The sequence below is a fragment of the Ailuropoda melanoleuca genome, chromosome 14 (genome assembly GCF_002007445.2).
Source record: "Ailuropoda melanoleuca isolate Jingjing chromosome 14, ASM200744v2, whole genome shotgun sequence".
In the NCBI taxonomy this organism is placed as follows: Eukaryota; Metazoa; Chordata; class Mammalia; order Carnivora; family Ursidae; genus Ailuropoda; species Ailuropoda melanoleuca.
In genome coordinates, this window is record NC_048231.1 from 74,295,210 (window position 1) to 74,321,820 (window position 26,611).

At 39.6% G+C, this 26,611-nt stretch overlaps 1 protein-coding gene across 23 annotated transcripts in view; it reads right to left on the reverse strand.

The window, feature by feature from the left end:
* PDE4DIP (phosphodiesterase 4D interacting protein) overlaps positions 1–26,611 on the reverse strand; it is a 201,798-nt gene that overhangs the window by 73,166 nt on the left and 102,021 nt on the right. For 8 of the 23 annotated variants that reach the window (XM_019792719.2, XM_034643237.1, XM_019792714.2 and 5 more), the window contains one exon: positions 25,919–26,036. In XM_019792719.2, the coding sequence (XP_019648278.1) occupies positions 25,919–26,036 (118 nt within the window). Of the gene's footprint in view, positions 1–5,388; positions 7,207–25,918; positions 26,037–26,611 lie in introns of those variants that run through there. The other 15 variants (XM_034643233.1, XM_019792723.2, XM_019792718.2 and 12 more) reach the window with 6 other exon arrangements.

The window sequence follows — 26,611 nt, forward strand, 5'->3', positions numbered from 1 at the left end:
TCTACGTGGTTAGGGTAGCACTTTCCGATAGAAATATAATGTGAGCCATGTATGTAATTTAAATTTTGTAGTAACTTCATTGACTAAAGTAAAAACTAAATAGGTGAACTCAATTTCAGAAAATATTTTATCTGAGCCAATATATTATATCCAAAGAATTACCACTGACAGGTATTCAATATAAAAATTATCAACAAGGTATTTTACTTTCCTTCATACTCAGTCTCTGAAATTCCGAGTGTACTTTATACACACAGCATATCTCAATTCAGACTAGCCACATTTCAAGTGCTCAACAGCCACATTAGGCTAGTGGCTACCTTGAGGGCTAGCACAGGGCTAAGGCGTACTGAGCACAGGAGAGGAAACCAGGGGCCAGGTCATACAGAGCTCCTACACCAGGGTTAATGAAGCTGGAGTTAATTCTCACTGAAATGAGAATGGATGGCAGTGTTTTTAAAAGAAAAGTAATGCAATGGTATTTATATTTTTTAAAAAGTCACTAAAGCTCTGGTGATTGGTCTGGGGAGCACTACTAGGAGCACGGGGACCACACAGGAGCCCACTTCATAGTGTAGGCGAGAAGAGAATAGTGGCTGGGATTATAATGGTAGGAATGGAGGAGGGGAGAAATAGATATATTTGGATATGTTTTGAAAGGAGAGTCAACAGGTCTGGAGGGCCAGAGAGGGAGAAAGAGAAAAGAAGCAAGGATGACTCCTAGAAAAATTGAGATATTTGTTGTTGTGGGTGTAACAGGGAGCCTTGCCTGAAGCACTGTGAATTATGTCACGCCATGGGAGAGGTAACTGTATGAACAGATATTCACAACAATTCTAACTGATGAAGAAATAATTTCATCATTTATTTAATGATAAAACATTCTCTACAAAACTCGGCTTCTCAGTTCCTCAGTGTGAAACACCTTTCCAGTGATATCTATTATAAATATTCTTCAAATTTAAGCCATAACAAGCAGAATTCAAGAAAATAGCTACAAGTTTAAAATGGCGGGGAAGGTGGTCCTCTTTATTCACTTTAAATCAAAGAATCTCAGAGCTGTGAAGGAAACTTTATAAACTAACCACCTGGTGTAATCCTATCGTACACTGGAAGAAACGAAGACTTAGAAAGGCAGAGACTTAGAGCAGATAAGGAATGTCCGAAGCTACAGAGAAAATGAGGGAAAGGGTCCAGTTAAATCAGATGCACTAAAGCTGGGAATGTACCTTTCAATCTCTATAAGCCCACTGCCTTCTATAATGCCTGGAATATTGTAGGGACCAAAAGTTTCTGTTTAATAAGGGAACAAGAACAAACAAATAAAAACAGGCCTGTCTCCTAAATGTTCAGTCCAATGCTCTCTAATCCTTCAGTGGCTCTTTATAAATAAGACCAGATAGATATTTAACAAAGACATTTCAACAGCAACTTTAAAGCCAAAGAATGCCACAGAATAGTACATGATGAATCTGATTTAATCTGAACCCATCTCGGCATTAATAATCGTAGGAAATCTCTAATTCTGTAAATGTAACGTACTGACCTAAAGGCTGGAAGATGTTTGTTTTTGTCTTTATTTATAACATGTTATTACTGAACATCTCAGAAAAATGTCCTTTCAGATAACGGTCTGCCAAAAGACCACTCAGCAAAGTCCCCTGAGTTAATAGCTCAGAATGAATTCTTGAGAAATATCAAGTACATAAACCAATCATTCCTAAAACGATTTTATAAAACCTGAAATCACTAATACTCAATTTGGCTGAATCAGTGCTAATTTCCAGACTATAGGGTACTAAAATCATGTTACAATACTAGTGTAATTTTAAATTAAACTGTCCTTGATTCATTTAGCACAAAAGCTTTCCAGCATCAAAAAAGAGAATTGCTTCCAGGCCTGATGTTGCATAATATAAGACCTTTAGGCTAAAAAGGCAGTTATTTAGATCTTCTGTGTTAATAGCATTTTTCTTGGCACTTCCTAGTCCTCACAATAGCAAGTCTTAGATCTGGAACTGCTGCAGTTTTCTTTCTTTTTTTTTTTTTAAAGATTTTTTTATTTATTTATTTGATAGAGATAGAGACAGCCAGCGAGAGAGGGAACACAGCAGGGGGAGTGGGAGAAGAAGAAGCAGGCTCATAGCGGAGGAGCCTGATGTGGGGCTCGATCCCATAACGCCGGGATCACGCCCTGAGCCGAAGGCAGACGCTTAACCGCTGTGCCACCCAGGCGCCCCTGCTGCAGTTTTCTATCCTATGGCTAATAATGGGAGATACAAAAGAGCTATCAACTAGCATAAAATTAAAGGCCTAACCTTTGAGGAGCATCTAATGCCTACACCTTCTAAAGGGCCTAATCTAGATTATGTAGCTAAACTGTGAGAGGGATAAATTTTCCACAGCCACACAGGGGCAGACCCTAGTGTTGCAAGGCTTAGAGCAAAGATCTGTGAATTTAGATAGAAAAGGAAATTGCACATGAACCAGAGCAGAATTGATGTTTACTAAACGACCACACCTCTCCTATCATCGCTTTTCTAGTTCAGGGCCACATAATAAACAAGTAAATTGCCAGCTAGAATAAAGTTTCAATATCTTTCTTTAGATATTTAAACTACCTTGGGTTTTCAAGCACAAATTCTGTGGAAGGCAAATAAGTCAATTAGCATAATGCCAGAAAATTAGTAAGCAGGAATACTACACTGTCGCTATTTTTCTTTAAGAAAGAAGAGAAAGAAAAAAAGCAATCAGAAGGAACTCTGATGATGATATTTAATAGTGCACAGAATGGGTACGTGGAGGATTAAACAAAGGAATCAAAATGACCTTACAGAACAATCTTGCTCTTTAGGATGGGAGCTTTTCTTTGTATTTGTAGTAGAATTTAACTAAAGGAAAAATTTTTTCTTTCATGGTTTTTTCTTTCTACAAACTAAAAACAGAAGTACCAAAACTAATTTACACTTATTTCTACTTTTTCCACATTTGTTCAGAGAGACAGAAAAAACCAGTCTGCCTTTGTCCCAGTTAGCTCGGGTTTGGACATAAAGCACAAGCCTTAAGGAGCTTAAAAAAGTCAACCAGACTTAAACAACAGATCAGGGGCCCCAAGTACAGATTTTATATACATACACCCTGAGCCCAATTTAATCTATTTCCCCCCACATCCTTAATTATCGGAGAAAATGGCATAACAATTAAATGCATTATTCTTTAAGCTGAATATCTTCTCCCTCCTCTCAATGTTTTATTACCCTACAATCAGTGAAAAGAATGTAAGCCAAGTGACAGCAGAAAGATCACAAACTACAGTTTTAAAGGTGTATTTTTTTCCAATGTCCAAATTTAATGAAGCAAAGGGACTTGACCTAAAGGTACAGTTACTATAGTTTAAATGTGCTCATTAGGATGACAATTTTCTTCAACTGAATCCCTAAAGAATCTCCTTGGAATCCTTACGTTACAGAAAGAAGGTTCTTTATTTAAAATAAGTATTATCTTGGGGCGCCTGGGTGGCACAGTGGTTAAGCGTCTGCCTTCGGCTCAGGGCGTGATCCCGGCGTTATGGGATCGAGCCCCACATCGGGCTCCTCTGCTGTGAGCCTGCTTCTTCCTCTCCCACTCCCCCTGCTTGTGTTCCCTCTCTCGCTGGCTGTCTCTGTCTCTGTTGAATAAATTAAAAAAATAAATAAATAAATAAATAAAATAAGTATTATCTAATTCAATGAACATCAGGAAACGTGATTTCATATACAGAATTAAAAGGTTTTGGCTGAGAATGGTTAAGAATCTTTGGCTCTTCCTTAGTTACTTAACCTTGAGCTTTCCTTATCTCTAAATTGAAAGCCTGCATGAGACATCTTTAAAATCCTTCCCAATCCCAAAATTTGTTGAATCTAGGCACCAAATGATAGTATTTTTAATTAAATGTGAAGGGGAAAAAACCTCTTGTTTTGCCTGTAATTTCCTAATTTTCTTTACCTTTCTACAATACTGGCCATACTCGAGGGGGGAAAAGGGCTTATCTGCCATCTACCCTATCCAGACTATTTGTTGATCCTAATATGAAAACACCATGTTTAATTTGTGACATCTATGTCTGGTTGCAGAAATACTGTAAAACTCAAATTCAACTGTGAAGCTCCACTGGAAGAAAAGGAACCAAAAGAAAAGAAATACGGAGCATTAGGCATGCTAATCATTTTATACAATTTTTTTTTACCCTTTTTCATAACACTTCATATGTTTCTGACAGTTTTACGTAAATTTAAAAATATTTCTCCCATTTTTCTTCTAAGTTCTTACTGTGATGCAAATTTTATATATATTAGAACTATTTTTCAAAAATTTCAAATGACAATAATATCATTTGTTATCAAGCTCTAAATTTCTGGGATGATGTTAACTGGTAGCAGGCTTTCCAAAAATGCCTTCTAGATTGTCCACCTTTGTAATGGTATCACTAAATGATCTGTATCAAGTAGAACAAGCCAGATGTTTCACAAAGTTAATTGAACTTAGCATTCATTGTTGCTCAAAAACAAAATAGCATCTGTATATAGCTGAATTTAAAAAGTTAATATGAAATCAACTGGGCAAAAATGAATAGCTCAAATTAAGATCAACTGCCATCTTATAGTCACTAGGAAATTCCAGACTACAACGGATGAAACTCCTATCACCCAATAATTGAGGAAACCTCTCTTAATGTCAAACATCCTCTTAACAGAGCCCCATAGGCAAACTGGCTGTGAACAGTTTTTGCTGTTTTAAATGACGACACTTGAATTCCCAGTTTCTTTTTCACCATTAGTCCTCAAATGACTTATTTATTATAAATATTGCCCAGATAGTACAATACTTTGATGGGTTAATAGGTTTTCCCCAAACCTTTACCCTATGCCCTAATCAGCTGGAGACGTACCTTTGTGGGACGAACACTTGATGCTCTAGGGAGAACTAACTAGAGAACTCCCTCATGGAACGGGAGAAAACACCTATAAATCTAAAAATGAAAACAAAGCAAAAAAAGGAGGTGGGGGACAGAAACAGAGGTAAGAGGAAAGAGTTCTAGTGCCAGATATAAGATTAAATGTTTTTTATAGGGTAAAAGTCAATTAAAAATCTCTTCTTGCCTAAAAATTCTGTGATTTTGATAATTAACAGGAAGGCCAATAGATAATGTTACAAGGAGAACTATGAAAAGCCAATTATTTGCGCGTGAACCACGTTTACTAAAATGAGACACAAGCAAAGGTGCAAAAAAAAATGGGCTGATTAGTTCTCTCAAGTGTAGAATATTAACCTTCACCTAGACAGAAATCATGTGAAGCCTGAGGCCAGCTAACTATAATCAGAAAGGCCCTATGTAGCCATTTTGTATACCTGGACCCGAAGTGGCAAATAATCTTCACAGAGATCATCCCACAGCTCCTGGAGGTCTGAAAGCTCCAAAGGATAACTTACAGGTGTCTTGTAAAGGGGTTTCAAAGACCGGTTAAGAAAACCGGAACTAACTCCATCTGTCATGATATGGCCAGGCCTTGCTCCAGGTGGGCTGGATTTCACTGGAATAGGAAGCTTGCTCCCCCGGGGGCTCTGGATAGGCTTATAATCAAGACCTTTAATCATGTTAAGAGCTAGCTCCAGCTTGTGGTTACACATATGCTGTGGAGCCTGTTCATCTGAACAACAGTCACACTTTACAAGTTCCTTTGCACTTCTCTCCGTTTCCTCATCCTTTTGCTGTGGAGGACTAGCCTGGACACTTGCATCCAAAGATTCCACAGAGGATCCCGGTGTCCCTTCCTCCATGCTTTCTCCATCTGGGGGTACCTTTGTACTTGGTAAATCCGGTGGCCCAACCTCAGACAATGCCGGTTCTTCAGTACAAATACTGGTGGACCACCTAGTAGAAGGACCACACGAGATACTTCTGGCCACCTTTCGAGGCACCTTACAAATGGCTTCATAGTCAGAATCAGCAACCCGCAAGGCTGCACAACCACGGCATCTCCTGGGTCGGTTTCCAGGACCTTCCGAAGCATGGCAGCTGTGTAGCTCCTGAATCTGATCCTCGTTCTCCACCCAACACTCAAACCCTGAATAGGCAAAGTCTTCCTGGAGCAGTGCAGAGTATCTTACATCGGGTAAGCCGGAAATGTCAACCGTCCCATTCCCCGCCCTGGTTTCCGTGCCAGAGTCATCGTTATTCTTACGATACATGCTAGCAATGCAGAACTTGAGGCGGTCCTTCTCCAGCAGCAGCTTTTGCAAACGCTCAATTGAAAGAGCTTCGATCCGGGCAATAACGGTGTCGAATCTATAGATCCGATCAAGCATGAAAGCACACTTGCTACAAGCAAATTCGGCTTTGCCATCGCGGGCGACATCCTTGCCCAGGACGTGCGAAAGCAGAACCTGGAGGTTGAGCTTAGATGCCGTGTGGAAGATCCAGCGCCGCTGGTTTCCACACAGCTCCCGGGCACAGATCCTGCAAATCTCCTTCATCTTCTCTCCTAGCGATTGACGAGATTCCCTGAGGCGGCTGCTGCTTGGTGTTCAATCACCGGCGCTTGGTCGCGCTCCGTCTCCCGCCTCGGTGTCCTCCGGCCGGCATGGCACACTCCGGTGGGATCCCCACTCTGCAGGGGCGCACCTCCGCCACCCGCGCGCTGGCTCTGGGTACCAGAGTGGGCAGCCCCGCCCCTCGGGAAGGGGGCGGGCGTAGAAACGCCTTAAGGGAATGCTGAGCGACAGCAGCGCAGGCCACGCTCGCAACCTGCCATGTCTCCACCAGCTGTCTCTCCCGCCAGCCGCCGCGTCCCCAACGTCCTCCCTTTTAGCAGGCTTCGTTTGCGGTACACCAGCAGCACCGCGCTGCTGACGCAAAGACTCGGAGATCAAGGATCAGATTTCAAGATGGCGCCAGCGTCTCGGCGCCTGCGGCCAGCGGCGGGTTCCTCTGGGAGCTGTAGTCCGGGAGGCCGCTCCCCGCTCTGCGCATGCGCGGTGGCGAGTGCGTCCCCTCGCCCCAAATCGGATCGCCGCTCCTCGCGTGGAACCAAGACCTGGCTGCCTGTGGGTACCGGTGGACAGCAGGACGCGCGCTGGCCACTGCCAGACTGCTTTCCTCTACTAAGATTCCACCCAACGAACGCACCAGTTCCCTCGTGCATCCTCCGTCCCGCCCTAACGAGATGACCCGAGGATCTGCGGGGGAGGAGAAAGTTGAATCCCCTCCCCTCTCTCTGCGGGAAGTGCCACGTACTCTGGATGGAGCAGTCTGGCAGCGCCACTAGGTACCGCTGCGCGCCGCCTCCCTCCCGCCTGCAGCCCCACCTCTTCTTCCTACCCAGTCCCAGGCGGGATTAAAAGGCCCGGGGGCGGGGGCGCCTGGGGGGCGCAGTCGTTAAGCGTCTGCCTTCGGCTCAGGGCGTGAGTCTGGCGTTTTGCAATCGAGGCTCAGGGCGTGATTCTGGCGTTTTGCAATCGAGTTCCACATCGGGCTCCTCCGCTGGGAGCCTGCTTCTTCCTCTTCCACTCCCCTGCTGTGTTCCCTCTCTCGCTGGCTGTCTCTTTGTCACATAAANAAATAAAAAAAAAATCTTAAAAAAAAAAAAAAAAGGCCCTGGGGCTGCAGCGGCGGGCGGGGAGACAGGGTTGATAAACCAGAGGTGGTAGGGCGGATTTTAGGTGGGTACATTCAACTTCTCCCTCCACGATTGGGAGTATCTAGAGAAGAGGACAAGTGTTTCTCCTACTCGCAGTGTCGGGGGTGGGTGGTGGGTTTAGCACTGCTGGACGATTTGCCCTTTTTTTTAGAAAAGAAATCAAGAGAGGACACAAAGCAGTCACTTGAGAAAAGAGTCCGGCAAATACCACATACCACGTGAATGCAGCTGGTTAACCAAGGTTTTTAAAATAAGAGAAGATGGGCTTTTTCAAGAAGTGGCCACCTGAGAAGAGTAGATTACCATCACCAAATTCTCCTCCAGGTTCAGGTGGACTGCAGGCCCTATTTTGGGGTTGTGGAGGGTTCACAAACTTCAGGACAAAAGACCTAGCTTCTTTGAGCAAGAGTACAGTGTCAGGGAGTACTGTCTGCAGAATTAGGGCTGGGCATTTCACTGACTTCAATTAGTACCCTGTCTTATCAACAATATACAATTGTCACCCCACCCTTGGGTATAGAACTTAGAATGCACACAAACGGGGGTGGGGGGTAAACTGGAGCTCTGAGTAGGAGGAATCCAGGTGTCAACTTCCATTTATAATAAAGAATTCCCGTCTTGGCTTGAGTGGCAGGCAGACGCCGGACAGGAAGGAAAATAGCCCCAGCAATCACTTGGAGTCCCCCAGACCAGGGCATTTCCCAGTTACAAAAATGCTAAATTTCACTGGCTTGCCCTTGGGAGAGGTTAAGGCCAGCAACAGTCTTAAATTTATGAACCTCATCTCTAGGACAGAGCCCATACTCCTAAACAGGAAGACATTAAAATGCCTTCAATAAAACTCAGAATAAACCACCAGACTTTCTATGGAGAATTAAGAGAGATGTTTTAGAAGTGTTTTAACTGTGTTCGGCTCATTGAATACTAGCTTATACTGTTATTTCACTATTATAGTAATGGGAATATTTTAAGATAATTTTAAAACTTTATGAGGCTGTGCACACTTCAGATTGTATTGTTCTCTTATTTAATCACCAAAACAAAATCTTAGTAGCTCCATCATGAGAGAAGAACGGTCCTTTGATCTTTGGGGTTTGGGAGGCTAGAGAACTTTGCATATGTTATTTCACCTGAATATGCATGTTCTGGCCCTAAAACCAGGAATGTAAAATAGACTTCCAAGTAGAATTCACTACAGCTGCATTTTTGCCTGCTTCTAGGTATATGAACTTCAAAGTCAAAAGAAAGTAAACAATAATCTTTGAAATCTATAGTGATCTATAGAGAGGCAAGGAGTTTCTGGACTTACCGACCAATAGTGTGCCTGTCAGGACTATACCCGGCTGTACCCTGTCTGAAGTATAGTTCTAAAGAGCTGAAAGAACTCAAAGGTCCAGAAAAGTGCAAATTAAGACATTAATCAAGTCCTCATCCTTAATTGATAATGTAAGCCTCATTTTCTTACTGGGGAAAAGGCTGATGAAACAAAATAATTAATGAAACAAATTACTTTTCAGGAGCAAATTAAATAATACTTTGTATTATTCTCTATTCCTTAGTAAGATTTTGCATCTGATTAATAGTCTCTAAACTTTAATGACAGTATATAAGTAGCTTGGTGTAGAAGTGCAAGTCAGTATAAATGGAGAAAAGGCAGTTTATCATTGAAGACTAGGTTTGCTAGATAAAAGATCATACAGAGAGAGCTATACATATCTAGGCTTCCAACAACAGATGGGAATAAATCACTCAACAATCAAAGAAAATTTGAAGATAGCACTCTATTCACTCCTAGAAAATATATTTAAAAACCATTGTTTTGAAGTGGATTGTAAACTATTAATAGTACTAGACCTAGTCCTATTATGATTATGTGGTATAGAACAATTTTATCCCAACTAAAAGATCACTGGTATCTAGATAACAAAACTTGAACATAAAAATTGAAAAAAAAACCTTATGTGGCGCCTGAACGGCTCAGTTGGTTAAGCATCTGACTTCGGCTCAGGTCATGATCTCAGGGTACTGAGATGGAGCCTCATTGGGCTCCCTGCTCAGTGGGAAGTCAGCTTCGCCCCTCCCTCTCTCCCTCTGCCCCTCCCCCTGCTCTTGTACACACTCTCTCTCTCCCTAAAATAAATAAATAAAACTTAAAAAAAAACCTTAGAAAAATCAGGTGATAATAAATTCGGAACTCCATGGTCCTTATCAATATCACCTTGGTCAAGATTTTGTATTTAGTTAATATAGGCTACCTATGGGGTGGGAAGTAAAATTGGGCATTGAATAGGAACATTTACTTTATATATATATATATATATATATATATATACACATACATACATACCATGTGTCATTTGAATTTTTGGAAATAAATGTGTATTCATGTGTTATTTTAAATTTTTTTTTAAAAATTAGAAAATATTCAATAATTAAAACTAAGACTTGTGCCAATTTAGCACACTAATATCAAAGTCCAACTGGTAACATTTGAACCTAAAATGAGAATTTTTTAATATATATGATAACTACATGTATTACATATGTGGACAACTTATATAAGCAAAGATTCAAAGGGGATATACAAGTTAGTAAATAGTCGTTATGTCTGGAGAGTGGAATTATGGATATTTATTTTCTTCTTCCTTCATTTATACTCTATAATTTTTTGTATTAAGCATGAATTGCTTTTGTGATAAGACAAAAAAAGTTACTAAGAAATAGGTAAGATAAAAACATTTTGATATACAATACTAATTGGTAATAAAAAAAAAAAAACAGATACCCACAACATGAATGAATCTCAAAAGCATATTAAGTGAAACAGTCCATATACAAGTTAGTACATTCTGTGTGATTCCTTTTACTTTAAGTCTAACAACAAGAAAAATTGAATCCATGGTGATAGAAGTAAAGAAAGTGGTTATGAGGGATGAGATAGGGTAAGAATTGGTTGCAGAGGAGCACAAAGGAATTTTCTGGGATGATGAAAATGTTCATATATTGTTTTGAGTGAAGGTTACATGGATGTGCACAGTTCTCAAAGTTCATTGAACTGAACGCTTAGATCTGTAGATTTTATATATGTTAGAATAGTTCAATAAAAAATAAAAAAGAGGAGGGGCGCCTGAGTGGCGCAGGCGTTAAGCATTTGCCTTGGGCTCAGGGCGTGATCCCAGCGTTCTGGGATCCAGCCCCACATCAGGCTCCTCTGCAGGGAGCCTGCTTCTTCCTCTCCCCCTCCCCCTGCTTGTGTTCCCTCTCTTGCTGGCTGTCTCTCTTTGTCAAATAAATAAATAAAATCTTTTAAAAAATAAATAAATAAATAAATAAAAAAGGAAAAAAATGTAATAAAATACGTATTACCCATAAACTTCTAATCTGAGAGATTTTTTTTGTTAGGAAGTAACCCCTACTTTATCGTAAGAATAGCTTTGAAAATTGGGAAGATAAACTATGGTCTAGAAAAAAATTCTAATAACAGCCCAACTGCAAATTCAAAACTTTATAGTTCCTATCCATAGGAGCTTTGAAAAACATTTTATATGCATGCATATGCCCACCACACACATATGACTGAAGCAACGCATGCTGACAAGGTAAGACTTGGGGCTTCTGAGATGATTTAGAATAGGATAATTACTTCTAAAACTTACCAAATTACATGTTAAAGGAAAATTGGACTGAGAACAGGTTTCATATTATGATAAGCTGTTATGAATTAAATCATTAATTTTATATATCAGCAGTTTACCCTTAAAATGTATTGATAAATGCATTCACAGCACTTACTAACTATATGTGCTAGTTAAATCATTTATATCTGGCCCTTAATTTCCTAAACTACAAAGTAAGCATGTTGAATTTAAACAGTAGTTTTCAACCTTTGGAAGCATCAGAATCTCCTGGAGGGCTTGATAAAACAAGATTGCTGGGACCCACCTCCTAGAGTTTCTAATTCATTTTGCCTGGGGTGTAGCCCAAGAATTTGCATTCCTAACAAATTCCTAGATCATGCTGATGCTGCTGTCTGGGAATCACACTTTTGAAAACCACTGAATTAGAGCTATCCTAAACTGTATTCAGAAAAGTCTCAGTCAAAAGACTAGAAGTTCTGCAGATAAATAGAAAAACCCCTCAATGAAGAACTACTTATAGATTGTCGAATTTAGAGAACTATATTCTCATTTGAATCAAAATTCTAAGTAGTATTATGGTAAAGATTTTTGCACTATCTCTATTTTGACCTCTAGATTTGGGGGCCTGGGAAGTATCTCTCAGAACCATAGCCACTTTTGTAACCACTATGTTGTAGTGCTTCTAAGACCTAATACTGGGCTGGTAAGGCGTTTCCAAGAGAATTAGAGAGATGGAAAACCCCATGACCCAAACAGTTGTGTTAGGTTTCATTGCCCTAGTTATGACATTGGAAATAGCTGTTCTAATTACTAAAAACTATGCCCCCCCCAAAAAAAGGTGATTTTGGCAGAGAAGCTAAAGCTGATGAGGAAACGCAAGAATATCAAAGTAAAGCCAGCTGTTTTATGGAAACGCAAGCATGTGCATGACTCCCCTGTGATGCTGGAAATTTTTAAGAAGCCAGAAGCAATCATGTTTTGCATTAATTAATAACACAGCATTTTGAAAGACTTGTTTTAAAACCAGGAGATTTACCAGTTCAACTACAGATTGCAACATGGTCATCAGCAGAATCCATCTTAAAATAGTAAAGAATCTTTCCGAAGGCAGACGCTTAACCGCTGTGCCACCCAGGCGCCCCTCAAGTAAAGTTATTAAATACCTATAGCTGTTTAAATGAATTTTTTTTTTTTAAGATTTATTTATTTCAGAGAGCTCGAGTTGGGGGGGGCAGAGAGGGAGAAAGCAGACTCCCCCTTGAACGGGGAATCCCATGCTGGGCTCCATCCCAGGACCCAAGACCATGACCTGAGCAGAAATCCAAACCAAGTGAATTTTAAAGTATTTGTTGAGTCAATCAACCAATGAGCAAGAATTTGCACAAACTCAGTATGTCTTTCCTCTGTCTTCAGTGAGCTTTCAGTTTAGTTGAGGGGAAGAAAATGTGCATGCTAAAATTAGTACATTTGATGGGCAAATGAAATGGTACTGACAAATTCAATATGAGTGCATAAAAAATTGAGATTGTTATGGGCTGAAATAGTTGAAGGGGACAAGAGTGGCACTTGAGATGGGTCTTAGGATACTGGAAACAAAAAGGGGACTCCAGATAAAGAAAAGGGCATCATCAATAGTCTTAGAAGTGGGCTGGATACAGTGCTAACCTGTAGGTAAAGGGAGATGTTGGGGATTTCGAGGGGCATCTGAATGGCCTGGTTCATCCTACTTTATACAACTTATCCTCAATAATTACTCATTCACAGGACACATATGAAGAGGTAACTGTAAGCCAGATGCTATGCTGTGGTGCTATGGAAGTCTGGCAACTAGAATTTAATGTTTAGCAAAGGCAAAAGAATTTAGACTTAATGTTAAGGACTTGAACAAAGAACAGCATGGTGAAAACCCCATCTTAGGAAAATTAGCCAGACAACAGGATGGACTGGAATTTCAGGGAGAGATTTTAGGATGGTTATAGGAAGACCTGCTAAAAAGCCATTGTAGTTATTCATATGTAGGATAATTTTAAAAAGTCAGTGAGAATGCAAGCTGGTGTAGCCACTGGAAAACAGTATGGAGATTCCTCAGAAAGTTGAAAATAGAGCTATCCTATGACCCACCAATTGCACTGCTAGGTATTTACCCCAAAGATGCAAATGTACTGATCCGAAGGGGCACCTGCTTCCCCAGTGTTTAGAGCAGCAATGTCCACAATAGCCAAACTATGGAAAGAGCCCAGATGTCCTTCGACAGATGAATGGATAAAGATGTGGTACATATATATACAGTGGAATAGTAAGCAGCCATCAAAAAATGAACTCTTGCCATTTGCAACGACGTGGATGGAACTAGAAGGTATTATGCTAAGTGAAATAAGTCAATCAGAGAAAGACAATTATATGAGCTCACCGATATGTGGAATTTAAGAAACAAGGCAGAGGATCATAGGGGAAGAGAGGAAAAAAGAAACAAGATAAAACCAGAGAGGAAGACAAACCATAAGAGACTCTTAATCAAAGGAAACAACCTGAGGATTGCTGGAGGGGAGGGAGATGGGGAGATAGAGTAACAGGGTGATGGACATTGGGGAGGGTATGTGTTGTAATGAGCACTGGGTATTATATAAGACTGATGAATCACAGACCTGTACCTCTGAAACAAATAATACATTGTATGTTAATTAATTGAATTTAAGTAAAAAAAAAAAGTCTGGTGTAGAAATGGAAAGAAAGTGGTAAATATGAGAATCATTTTGAAGGAACGAACAGCAGGATTTGATGACACATACATAGAGGATGAAGGAAAAGAAAGGATTAAAGATGAAGATTAGGTTTTTGGTCTGAAAGACTGGTAGAAAACATGGTCTCAATGAACAGACATGTGAGCATTGAGTCCATTTGCAAAAAGATAATGAAAAATTTGATTAGGAACATGCTGAGTTTAGGTGACTGAGAAAACTAAGTGGAAAAAAAACTAACTGGGGCTCTTCGGCAATCAAAGCACAGATGAGGTGGGAACAGAGTTTCAAGAATGAGAGGAGCAGTTAACATTGTCAAAAGCTAGGGAGAGATTAGTAGGAGAGATAAGGTCAGGCATATCATTTTCTGTAACCCTAACTTGTAAACTTGGGACTTGTAACCTTCAGAGTTGTTATCTTTAATTCCTCAGAATCCTTCCCTATCAAGTTAAACGCTAAATTTGGGATTCTTTTTCTGGACATCTCTAGCATGTTCAGAAATGTTGCTTCACATTTTCATTACATTTTCTATTTCAGGTTCTTGAAACCTAGAACCTGAACCATGTCACTAGGCTTAGAAGCTTAACCCTCTAATCATCCTCCATACTATTTCCAGAGCATTCATAGTAAAAATCCACCGTGTCCACTATAGGATGAAGTCCAACGCTCGGCTTGGCATTTCAACATCTCTACAGAAAGACCCTAATCTACTTTTCAGCTACATCTCATACTCCTTCCCTAATCATACGGTAGGGTGACAGGATATAAACTGCTTTATTACCTGTGTGCCCCGCCTCCCTCTTTTCTAATCTGATGGTTAGGCCCTTAGCATTATCTTAACTTGGGAATTTTTGCAGAGCAAAGAGCAGAGGCTGAAGTCAAATGCATTTCCTGACTTAATAAAATTCTACACCAAGTGAGAAGTTTAAGCCAGGTGTCCCAGTGGGAAGAGTTAAAAGAGAACTGTCTTTGAGGTCAACAGAAAAGGAGGGGGTGAGATTTCACTCAGATCAGAAAGAGACTGGGGATCAGAAAGTAACAGGGATCTGCCTCCATTCCATATTAGTGCCCCAGAGAAGCAGCAAGGCCTGGGGGGAGAAGGCAATGGGTGACTTGGAGAGGCAAGACTGTGTCAAGCGGTTCTGGCTCCATAGAAGACTCTAATACAGCAAGCTGTTAGAGTTGGCAGAAGAACAAGAACCATGCTTGTTGGGGAAGGGGTACTTCAGGGGTGGACCAACGGTAAGAGTAATCCCTTGATTCTTTGGCACCTGATAAAAATCTCACTTTCACATAACTGAGAGGGTAGGGAAGAATATATGTACCAAACGGTTGAAATTGAACTTGCCACTAGCAGGATTAGGATAGGAACTAAGGGTAACATTCAACTGATTTAAGGAAAGAAATGTGGTATTTCCTGCATAACAATTTGTGAACTAAGAGTCATACCCACTAAGAACCTTCTGTAGGTGTTCGTTGAGGCTCAGTCCTAGGCCCTTTTCACCTCCTTATTTTTATTTTCTTTCAATATCATCTTATCCTTTCCCATTTTTATACCAGTAACTTTCCATTTATATCTTTATCACAGAATTTCCTCTGAGCTCAATTCTGAAATAGCCAACTACCTATTTGTATCTGCATATGCTATGTCAGAGACATCTCAAAATTACTATCTTCCTCTTACCTATAATACCCCACTCGTTCCTCCTAATTCTCTACTAGGAGTCAGCAAACTATGAACTGTGGGCTAAATTTGTCCCTCACCTGTTTTTGTAAATAAAGTTTTATTGGAACATACATGCCAACTCATTTTTGTATTGTGTATGGCTATTTTTGTGCTACAATGGCAGAAACCTTATGACCTGCAAGGTCTAAATTTTTTACCATCTGGCCTTTTACAGAAAAAGTTGGCTTATCTCTGCTCTTTGTTTTCTTCAAAATACTTATTACAATTTGCAATTAGTTATTTGTTTGATTACTTGGTTATTTACCTATCTCCTTTATTAGATACAAGCTGATATGTAATATTATATTAGTTCCAGGTATCTAATATAGTGATTCAACAATTCTATACATTATTCAATGTTCACAATAAGTACAGTCACCATCTGTCACCATACAACATTATAATAATATTATCTACTATCTTCCCATGCCATACTTTTCATCTCTGTGACTTACTTATTCTATAACTGGAAGTTTGTACTTCATAATCCCCTTCATCTCTTTTGCCATCCCCTCACCTCCCTTACTTTGGCAACTACCAGTTTGTTCTCTGTATTTATGAGTCTGTTTCTGTTTTTTTGTTGTGTTTTTGAGATTCCGCATATATATGAAATCATATGGTATTTGTCTTTCTCTGTCTGACTTACTTCATGTAGCATAAAATGCTCTAGGTCCATCCATGTTGTTGCATGGCAAGATTTCACTCTTATAATGGCTGAGTAATATTCCATTGTATATATATACTGCATCCTCTTTACCCATTCATCTATTGATGGACACATGGGTTGCTTCCATATCGGGCTAGTATAAATCATGCTATCATAAACAAAGAGAGGTGATTTACCTTTTCAAATTAGTGTTTTTGTTTTCTTTGGGTAAATACCCAGCAATGGAATTACTGGATTATATGGTAATTCTATTTTTAATTTTTCAAGGAACCTCCATACTGTTTTCCACAGTGGCTGCATCAGCTTGCATTCCTACCAACAGTGCACAAGGGTTCCTTTATCTCCATATCCTTGCTCACCAACCCTTGTTATTTCTTGTGTTTTTTATTTTAGACATTTTGACAACTGTGAGGTGATATCTCATTGTGGTTTTGATTTGCATTTCCCTGATGATCAGTGACGTAGAGCATCTTTTCATGTGTCTGTTGGCCATCTGTCTGTCTTCTTTGGAAAAATCTCTATTCAGGTCTTCTGTCCATCTTTTAATTGGATTATTTGGGGGTTTTGGTGTTGAGTTGTATAAGATCCTCATATATTTTAGATATTAACCCCTTATTAAATATATTATTTGCAAATATCTTCTCCCATTCAGTAGGTTGATGTTGTGTTTTGTTGATGGTTTCTTTTGTTGTGCAAAATCTTTTTATTTTGGTATAGTCCCAACAGTTTAATTTTTCTTTTGTTTCCCTTACCTGAGGAGATGTATCTAGGAAAATATTTCTTTCTTTTTTTTTTTTTTAAACAACAGAATTTTATTTCTCACAGTTCAGAAGATTGGAAATTCCAAGATCAAGGTGAAGCAGATCCAGAGTCAGCTGAGAGCACGCTTTAGGAAAATATTTCTAAGACTGACGTCAAAGAGATAACTGTCTATGTTTTCTTCTAGGATTTTTATGGTTTCAAGTTTCACATGTAAGTCTTTAAAATCCATTTTGTGTTTATTTTTGTGTATGGTGTAATAAAGTGGTTCAATTTCATTCTTTTGCATGTAGCTGTCCAGTTTTCCAAGCATCATTTAGTGAAGAGACTATCTTTTCCCCACTGTATATTCTTTGCCTACTTTGTCATAGATTATTTGGATTCTCTATTCTATTCCAATGACCTAGGTGTCCATTTTTGTGCCAGTACCATACTGTTTTGATCACAACGTCTTTGTAACATATCTTGAAATCTGGGATTGATACGTCCAGCTTTTTCTTCTTCAAGTCTGCTTTGGCTATTCAGGGTCTTCTGTGATTCCAAACAAATTTTAAGATGATTTGTTCAAGTTCTGTGAAAAAACGTTGTTGGTATTTTGACAGACACTGTATTAAATGTGTAGATTGCTTTGGGTAGTATGGATATCTTAACAATATTGGTTCTTCCAATCCATGAGCATGGAATATCTTTTCATTTGTGTCATCTTCAATTTCCTTCAACAAATTCTTATAGTTCTTGGAGTACAGGTCTTTCACCTCCTTACTTAAATTTATTTCTTGGCATTTTATTATTTTTGATGCAATTATAAATAGGATTGTTTTCTTAACTTCTCTTTCTGCTACTTTATTATCAGTGTATAGAAATGCAACAGATTTCTGTATATTAATTTTTTATCCTGTGACTTTGCTGAATTCATTTATCAGTTCTAATAGTTTTTTGGTGGAATCTTCAAGGTTTTATATATATATTATTATGTCACCTGCAAATAGTGAAAGTTTTACTTCTTCCTTACCAATCTGGATGCCTTTTATTTCTTTTTCTTGTCTGACTGCTATGGCTAGGACTTCCAATACTACATTGAATAGAAGTGGTGAGAGTGGACATGTTAAGGTATGTTCCCTCTAAACCTACTTTGTTGAGAGTTTTTATCATGAATGGATGTACTTTGTCAAACGTTTTTCTCTATTAAGATGATTGTATGGTTTTTAATCCTTTTTCTTGTTAATGTGATGTATCACATTGATTTGCAAATATTAAACTACTCTTGCATCCTAGAATAAATCCCATTTGATGGTGGTGAATGATTTTTTTAATGTATTGTTGGATTTAGGTTGCTAATATTTTGTCAAGGATTTCTGTATCTGTGTTTATCAGAGATACTAGCCTATATTTTTCTTTCTTTTGTAGTATTTTTACCTGGTTTTGGTGTAAGGGTAATGCTGGCCTCGCAGAATGAATGGAAGCTTTCCTTCCTTTTCTATTTTTTGAGATAGTTTGAGGATAGGTATTAATGATTCTTTAGTGTTCAGTAGAATCCACCTGTGAAGCTGTCTGGTCCTGTACTTTTGTTTGTTGGGAGATTTTTTATTTTTTGTATTTTTTTTTGTTCCTGATTCAATTTCATTGCTAGTATTTGGTCTGTTCAAATTTTATATTTCTTCCTGGGGCGCCTCGGTGGCACAGCGGTTAAGCGTCTGCCTTCGGCTCAGGGCGTGATCCCAGCGTTCTGGGATCGAGCCCCACATCAGGCTCCTCCGCTATGAGCCTGCTTCTTCCTCTCCCACTCCCCCTGCTTGTGTTCCCTCTCTCGCTGGCTGTCTCTATCTCTGTCAAATAAATAAATAAAATCTTTAAAAAAATTTTTTTTATATTTCTTCCTGATTCAGTTTTGGAAGTTTCTATATTTCTAGGAATTTATCCATTTCTTATAAGTTGTCCAATTTGTTGGCATAAATTTTTCATAATATTTCCTTATAATCCTTTGTATTTCCGTGGTATCAGTTATTTCCCTTCTTCTTTTCTGATTTTATTTATTTGAGTCCTCTCTCTCTTCCTGTCCCTCCCCCAACTCTTGCTCTTACTCTCTCTCTCTCTCTTTTTTTAATGAGTCTAAGTGTTTATCAATTTTGTTTACCTTTTCAAAGAACCAGCTCCTGGTTTCATTGATCTGCTCTATTGTTTCTTTTAAGGTACTTTGGACAGTATGTTTCTAGATATCAATAAATAATCATTGAATGACTAAATGAATAAATCAATGCCTTTCCTTTTCATCTCTTATTAAAATCTTACTCATTTCTTACAGATCAGAATCTTCGCTGCCTACCGCAGCTCATGACCTTTTGTTCCTTCTCTATGGCTTTATATTTTGTTTCAATCAGTGGCTTCCTAACCTTCCAATTAGGTTATCATCTCTAGAAGGTAGAGACTAAACCTTATACATCTTCGTGTTCTTTTTCCTTCATGTTACAGTACTTTGTGCATTGTAAATGCTCAATAAATACTTTCCATGAAGCCGTAATGAAATCCCTTATTTTTCCACCTCCTTTGCCGCCCGAAAGGGTGGGGACTACAATTGCTTTAGATGATAAGGCTTTTTTCTATGACATGTTACCAATGAACGTTATGTCTGGGAGACAATAATGTTGAGTGAGGATTTATAAGTGAGTTTCCACCTTCAACATTCATCAGCTTTAATAAGAGGATACTGAAAAGCTGCTTTGAAAAAGATCTCCTTATATGAAGTTGGCTGGAGCTGCCTGAGCTACTAATCCCTGCAGACTGAGGTTTCAGTCTCTGCCTTGAGCATTTAGAGTGTGTTCTTGCCTTAACCTCCACATCAGATCTCTCCATGGTAACACTGGAATGTTTGCTATTTTAAGAACTACGCCTCACTGCATGCAGTGCTATTTACATTAGGTTCCAAACAAGGCATAAATGCAATGGCTCAAGTGTCTGCTGATTGGTGTGAGTGGGAAGGTCCTGATTGCTTAATGGATGTCTCACCCTAATTCTGTTGTCCTCTTTCATTTTTTAAGGCAACCACAGTGAAATTACATGTTATTAAATATTTTACTGGGGAAAAACTGGGGAATAGAAAAATAAAACAAGAATTCTTCCAGACCTTTCTTTGCAAGCACAACGTTTCCCCTTGCATTTACACCCTCTAGGTCTGGTTTCATTTAACAGGTTCTTTGAAATGAAGCTTCTACTCTCCTGTAGAAAGGAATAATGTCAATAACTGGAACTATCACCAGCTTTTCAGAGCACAGGTCTTTCACCTGCAACTTTATGAATATACTCATGAAGGAAGAGAAAAATGCTCTGTAAACTTCACTTTATTAGATTTTCTTTTTGCTAAAAAAGATGTGGACATGTTGCTTCATCATGGCAGCTCTATCAAAAAGTTCCTGAGTACTCTGATCACAAGGACATGCTCTCGATCTGAATGGACATGAAGGATTGGAAGCAAACCTGGAGTGACGTCAATGGGTGACATGTCAAGTTTATGGCTTTCTTTGGTGCTGTTCTATGGAGTTAATTATACGATAGAAGGTCATAAGTATTATGTAAGTATGGCTAAAATGAATGTACAATATTTGATGTTTTCTTGCCTTAACCTCCTTGAAATGGAAAAGGAAAACAGCTTGAGGGATAGTAAAATCAATTAAATCAAATAATCTCGATCAAAACTGTCTCTTACTTGAGGGATAGAAGGCTCTGAAGTGAAACTTCCTGTACTCAGAGATGATACCCAGTCCCGACTCTCAGACTGAGATCCCCTGAGAAGTACTGACCTATGGGAAATGGGGTAAAAGGAGTGTTTTCACTTGGACAACTCAAACCTAGACGGGTAAGGTCAGTGAGCTCTCCTTCTTCTAAAGCCCAACTGTGGTGTTCTCAGCTGTGAGGGGTCAGGGGAAGTGGAGGAAGTGAGTCAGTCTCCAGAACTCTAGGGATGGTTTTGCTGGAGATGAGGGAATTCTTAAGTCTCTGCAGAGCAGGCCCAGAGCTTAGGAAATGAACTTGTGCCTTCCACATTGTGGGGGTTTGGCTTTTGTGGTGAGAGGTGGCATGGCAGACAGGTTGAGGATACAGTGGGAATAAGATGCTGCTACTGTTGGTAGACAAGGATGACACCCACAGTGAAGGCTTGAGCTGTCAGAGAGAGCAAGAGCTGACACACATGACTGTAGACAGAGGGGGGAGACAGAGTACTTTATAATTGGTTTTATAATGTTCTTTGCCCCTATCTAATTCAAGAATGGACTAGACGAAGCAGTTAATAGCTGTGTCAAACCATGATTTGCTATCTCATGAGATGACATCAATTATCTGCTCAGTCAATCCTCAGTCTAAACAACCCCTTTAGAAAGGATTGCCTTTCTAAAATGCAAATCATATACTTTTATTCCCCCTTGCTTAACTTTTTTTAATTCTCTGTTGCTTATAACAGGAAGTCCTTAGCTTGACATTTACGGGATGTCCAGTTACGTATTCTATCATTCTCTAATGCTTAGCATATATTTGGTAATACCAATTTCTCCCAATTCCTTAACTATGCTCCTATTACTGTATATACTGTTCTTGCCTATAATGCACTTCTATTTGTTGCTTGGGGTACTCAGCCTTTAAGACCCAGGTCAAGACTAACTTCCAGGTGAGGCTTCTTTGACTTTCAAAGGTAGTGTTAATCCCTGTCATCTGTGGGTTCCTTTAGCACTATGCATGTATTTCTATCTCTTCATTTATCATCCTGTATTTTAATTCTTTGTTTACATGCCAATTTCCTATTGGACTATAAACCCTTTGGAACCTAAAACCCCCAGACCAGTGGCTCTTACTGAGCAATTGTACTGTCTCCTAAAGTGCATTTTCCAAATTCACGGGGTGCTTCTTGTTTTTATTGTCATCACAATGATGACTGGAGCAATGGGTGCTACATAACTTGCAATGGGCAGGGCAAAGCATTGTTTCAAATACTGAATGACATCTATCTATCTGTCTGTCTGTCTGCCTATCTATCTGATTCTAGTTTATATGAAATGCATAAAACAAGCAAATTCATTCAAGCAAATTCATTAATTTATTATAACAGATTATCAGGAACTGGGAAAGGGAAGAATGAGGAATTACTGTTTCATGGGTAGTTTCACTGAAAAATTCTGGAAATTTTAGTGGACTTATCTTCTGAGAGCTGGTTTTGAACTTTGTCAGTAGATCTTTTTTGGTCATTGATACACGTGTACATTTGTGATACTAGCTCTTCAGAATAAGTGGTGAATGTGGGATTGAACCCACATAAATCTATGTTGAAATTCTGACCTCCCCAATTACTGCCTTAATAACTTGGGTTAAGTCATTTCATCTAAATGGTTTCCCTGCTTGCCAAGGGGCCTTTATCCTACTTACTTCACAGGTTGTAATGAGAGCTGGAAAAAACTGCATGTTCAGTCATCCACACAGTGCTTGGAGCAAAATCAGGACTCAAAAATAGGTCCTTCCTGGGGCGCCTGGGTGACACAGCAGTTAAGCGTCTGCCTTCGGCTCAGGGCGTGATCCCGGTGTTATGGGATTGAGACCCACATCAGGCTCCTCTGCTATGAGCCTGCTTCTTCCTCTCCCACTCCCCCTGTTTGTGTTCCCTCTCTCGCTGGCTGTCTCTATCTCTGTCGAATAAATAAATAAAATCTTTAAAAAAAAATAGGTCCTTCCTCTTTCCCTTCACTGGCTAGCAGCATCACACTGTTTCATCGACACTTAATGAAAGCTGGGTCTCCAGGGACGCCTGGGTGGCTCAGTCAGTTCAGCATCTGCCTTCCACTCAGGTCATTATCTCAGGGTCCTGGGATCAGGTCCCATATCAAGCCCTGCATTGTGCTCCATGCTCAGTGCAGAATCTGCTTCTCCCTCCCCCTTGCCGTCCCCCCACTCAAATATGAATAAAATCTTTAAAAAAATATTTTCACTGTAGGGGTCCCTGGGTGGCTCAGTCGGTTAGCATCTGACTCTTGATTTCAGATCAGGTACAGGATCTCAGGGTTGTGAGATTGAGCTCTGTGACCTGCTTGNACCCACCTGCTGGCACACTTGTGCATGCACACATGCATCCTCATGCATTTTCTCTCTCTTAAAAAGTTTTTTTTCACTTCCAATAAAATTATGTTGCTTTCCATTACCAACATGTTACCATTATGATTGTAGTAGGAATAGTTTTAGTATTATAAGTAACTCTATAGGATTAAAATGTGAAGTTTTGTTTTGTGCTTTCATTACTGAATGACTTTTAAATGTTCCATGGGGCACTGGTGAGGTAAAACAGCTTTATATAATCACCTGAACCTAGAACTGAATTCCGCTATATATAGAAACACAATGTTAATATACAGCGAGTTTTTCATGAATTGAACTGCTATGAAAATGAAGAAAGGGTGGTTTTTTGTTTCGTTTGAAAATTTACCAAGAGTTTTTCACCTTCGTATTGCCACCCTCATTTACTAATGGCATTCCCCTTGCCATTTTTGAATTGTCAATATAACATGACTGTATCAGGCTACATTTGAAGCTCTGACATTCACTTGATTTGCCATACAGATACACACACCTGACTCTTTATGTCTGCTAATGTAATTGTGCTCATGCATTTATATATTAAAATAAATGTTATTTTATTATAAATTACTCTTGTTATGTCTCATATGTTACTCTACCTCACAGGGTTGTTTTGAGGCTTATACTAATTGGAGTGAATATATAAGGTTGGGAGAGCAGCATGTGGCCCACAGAAAATGCTACAGTACGTGAAGTTACTACAATTGAAAAGTTGTTGAATATGCATTGATAAATATTTTTAAATTGCACTTGGAATATGTATCTAAGAAATCTTGTGAATCCACTTCTGGGTTTTACATTATCATAATCTGAACCATTTGAGTGTAACTAAACGTTCCCAAGATGTTATAGAAAGAGCTTCAATACTTCTTTTTGTCTAGGAGATTAAAGTGAGATATAATTCTCATTGTGACCAGTTTGCCCTGTACCGTTCACACTCTGTGTGGACCTCCGGGGGATCAATCACAGAAACTGACAACTTTGAGTTTAGTCTTGGCCTATAAAACAGCCTTTCTAAGAAGAGACAAAGAAGCACACTCTTAAATACAGAGAAGGAAGTTGCCGGAGGGGAGGTGGGTGGGCGGGGGTTTGGGTGAAACAGATAAAGGGGCATAAGACTGCACTCATCTTGATGAGCACTGAGAAATGTATAGAATTGTTGAATCATTATTTTATACACCTGAGATTAATATAATGCTGTATGGTGATTATGCTTTTATAAAAGTCCCATCAGAAAGTTTCCAGATATTTCAATATGTATCTTGTAAAAAGCCTATGAACTTTATTTTCCCCTTCTATCTGCCCTACTACACGTATACACATTATTTCCTGAACTTGTTAACCAGAGCTTTCTAACCAAAGCAGAGCCACAGGCCAGGAAGTTTACAAGTATAGCCGAAATAGTGATTTCTTCTGTCCTCATCGGGGCCCAAGCACCCAGACTGATGACCTCCAAGTAAGACACTCCATCCATTTACTACTGTACCTTGCAAATATTACCATTTTCTATTTGTGCCATGACACAGGAAAGATGGGAATCACTGCTTTAGGCTAATTCTTCTCCCCGTTCCTTTTACCCTGACTCCAACCTCTCCATACGTGAACCAGTAAGTTAAACCTCACAGCCTGCTTTATCACTGGTTTAAGACCTGTAAGAATATCCAGTAATTGTTTATGCTGCTTGGGCGAAGATATATTCTAGGGTTCTTTTAGGAAACATCTTTTTAGAAAATTAAAAGTTGAATGGAAGAGGGGGGTTTCCTCTGAGGTAAATTCCAAGAGCAACAATATAAACTAATACAATTATTTTTACCATAGTAAGAGTTCTTCAATATTAAAACTGCATTATGCACACCTAAAACTAATATAACACTGTTGGTTAACGATACTGGAATTAAAATGATAAATAAATAAAAAAAAATTAACAGAGAAAGAACCCACGTTAAACATTCTATATAGTTATAAATCACTCAGGGTGGTGGGCAAAATTCTAATGGCCCCAGTGATTCCCACCCCCTTGGTAGCCACCGCATCTTTGCGTAATCCCTACCTCGAGTGTGGGCAAGACCAGCAACCTATTTCTAAGGAATAGAACGTGGCAAAGATGACAGAATATCACCGCATAGGTATGCTATGTCACATGGCAAAAGTGAATGGGTATTGCACGTACAGTTAAGGTCCCTACTCAGTTCATCTTCAGTGAACCAAAAGGGTCATAACTGTGGGCCTGACCTAATCAGGTGAGCCTCTTAAAAGAGCATGTAGAGGTAGAGAAGGAACAGACCTCCTCTTTCTCTCCACTGCTGGCTGTAAAGAAGCAAGCTGCCACAACCCCTAGAGCCACCCAGAAATAAATTCTTCCAACAACCTGAGGGGACTTAGAAGCCGATCTTTCCTTAAGTGTACCTTCAGAGGAGAAAGCAGCCTGCTCACGCCTTGATTTCAGGCTTGTGAGACCCTAGGAAGAGAACCCATTGAAGCCACGCCTGGACTCTTGACCCACAGAAACTGTGGGACAATGAATGTATGTTGTGTTAACCCACTACATCTGTAGTCACTTTTACGCAGCATAGATAACGAACACAGAGGCACTGCCCACACCTCACCTGCACGTCCATGCTAGCTGGCTCCTCCAACAGATGCAGCAGTTGTTGTTTCTCCTGAGACAGCTGCTCTACAAGCTTCTCCTGGGCAGCCAGGCTCTGATTCAGTTCTTCAATTCTTCTGGAGCAGAGAAAAAGGCAGAACAACGGTTAGGGTCATGATACTATCATTGCCTTTATTTTTCAGTCCACTCCAAAGACAGCATGATCCAGTCCAGTCAGTTTTTACCATTTTGGGTCATTGAACTCTGATGCTTTTTCTCAGAAGGCCATGCATTCTCTGCCCTAGCCCTCTACTATGTACACAAATGACCACGACAGAGGCATTCACTGTAGAGTATGCTGAGTGCTGCCGTGAAACTGTAGGAAGACAAAGTGAGTCACTGAACTTGGAGCAGTCTGCGGGACATTTAGGAGCAGAGATTCAGAAACCTGGACCATTTTCCAGGTACAGGGAGGAGACTGAACCAAGGAATGAAGGCATAAAGATATAAGATATTTTTGGAGAAGAGTCACTGGAACAAAGGCTGGGGGGAAGAGGTGAGGGCTAGAGAAGAGGCTGGGAATTCAGACTAGGATTTAGGTTATCAGACTGTGTGTGCTGTGCTGAAGTATACAAACCACAGGTTCAAATCAACAACTATTCCTCATCTGTTATGTGCAAGGTATATCTTGCTGTTTCTCTTAAGTCTTAGA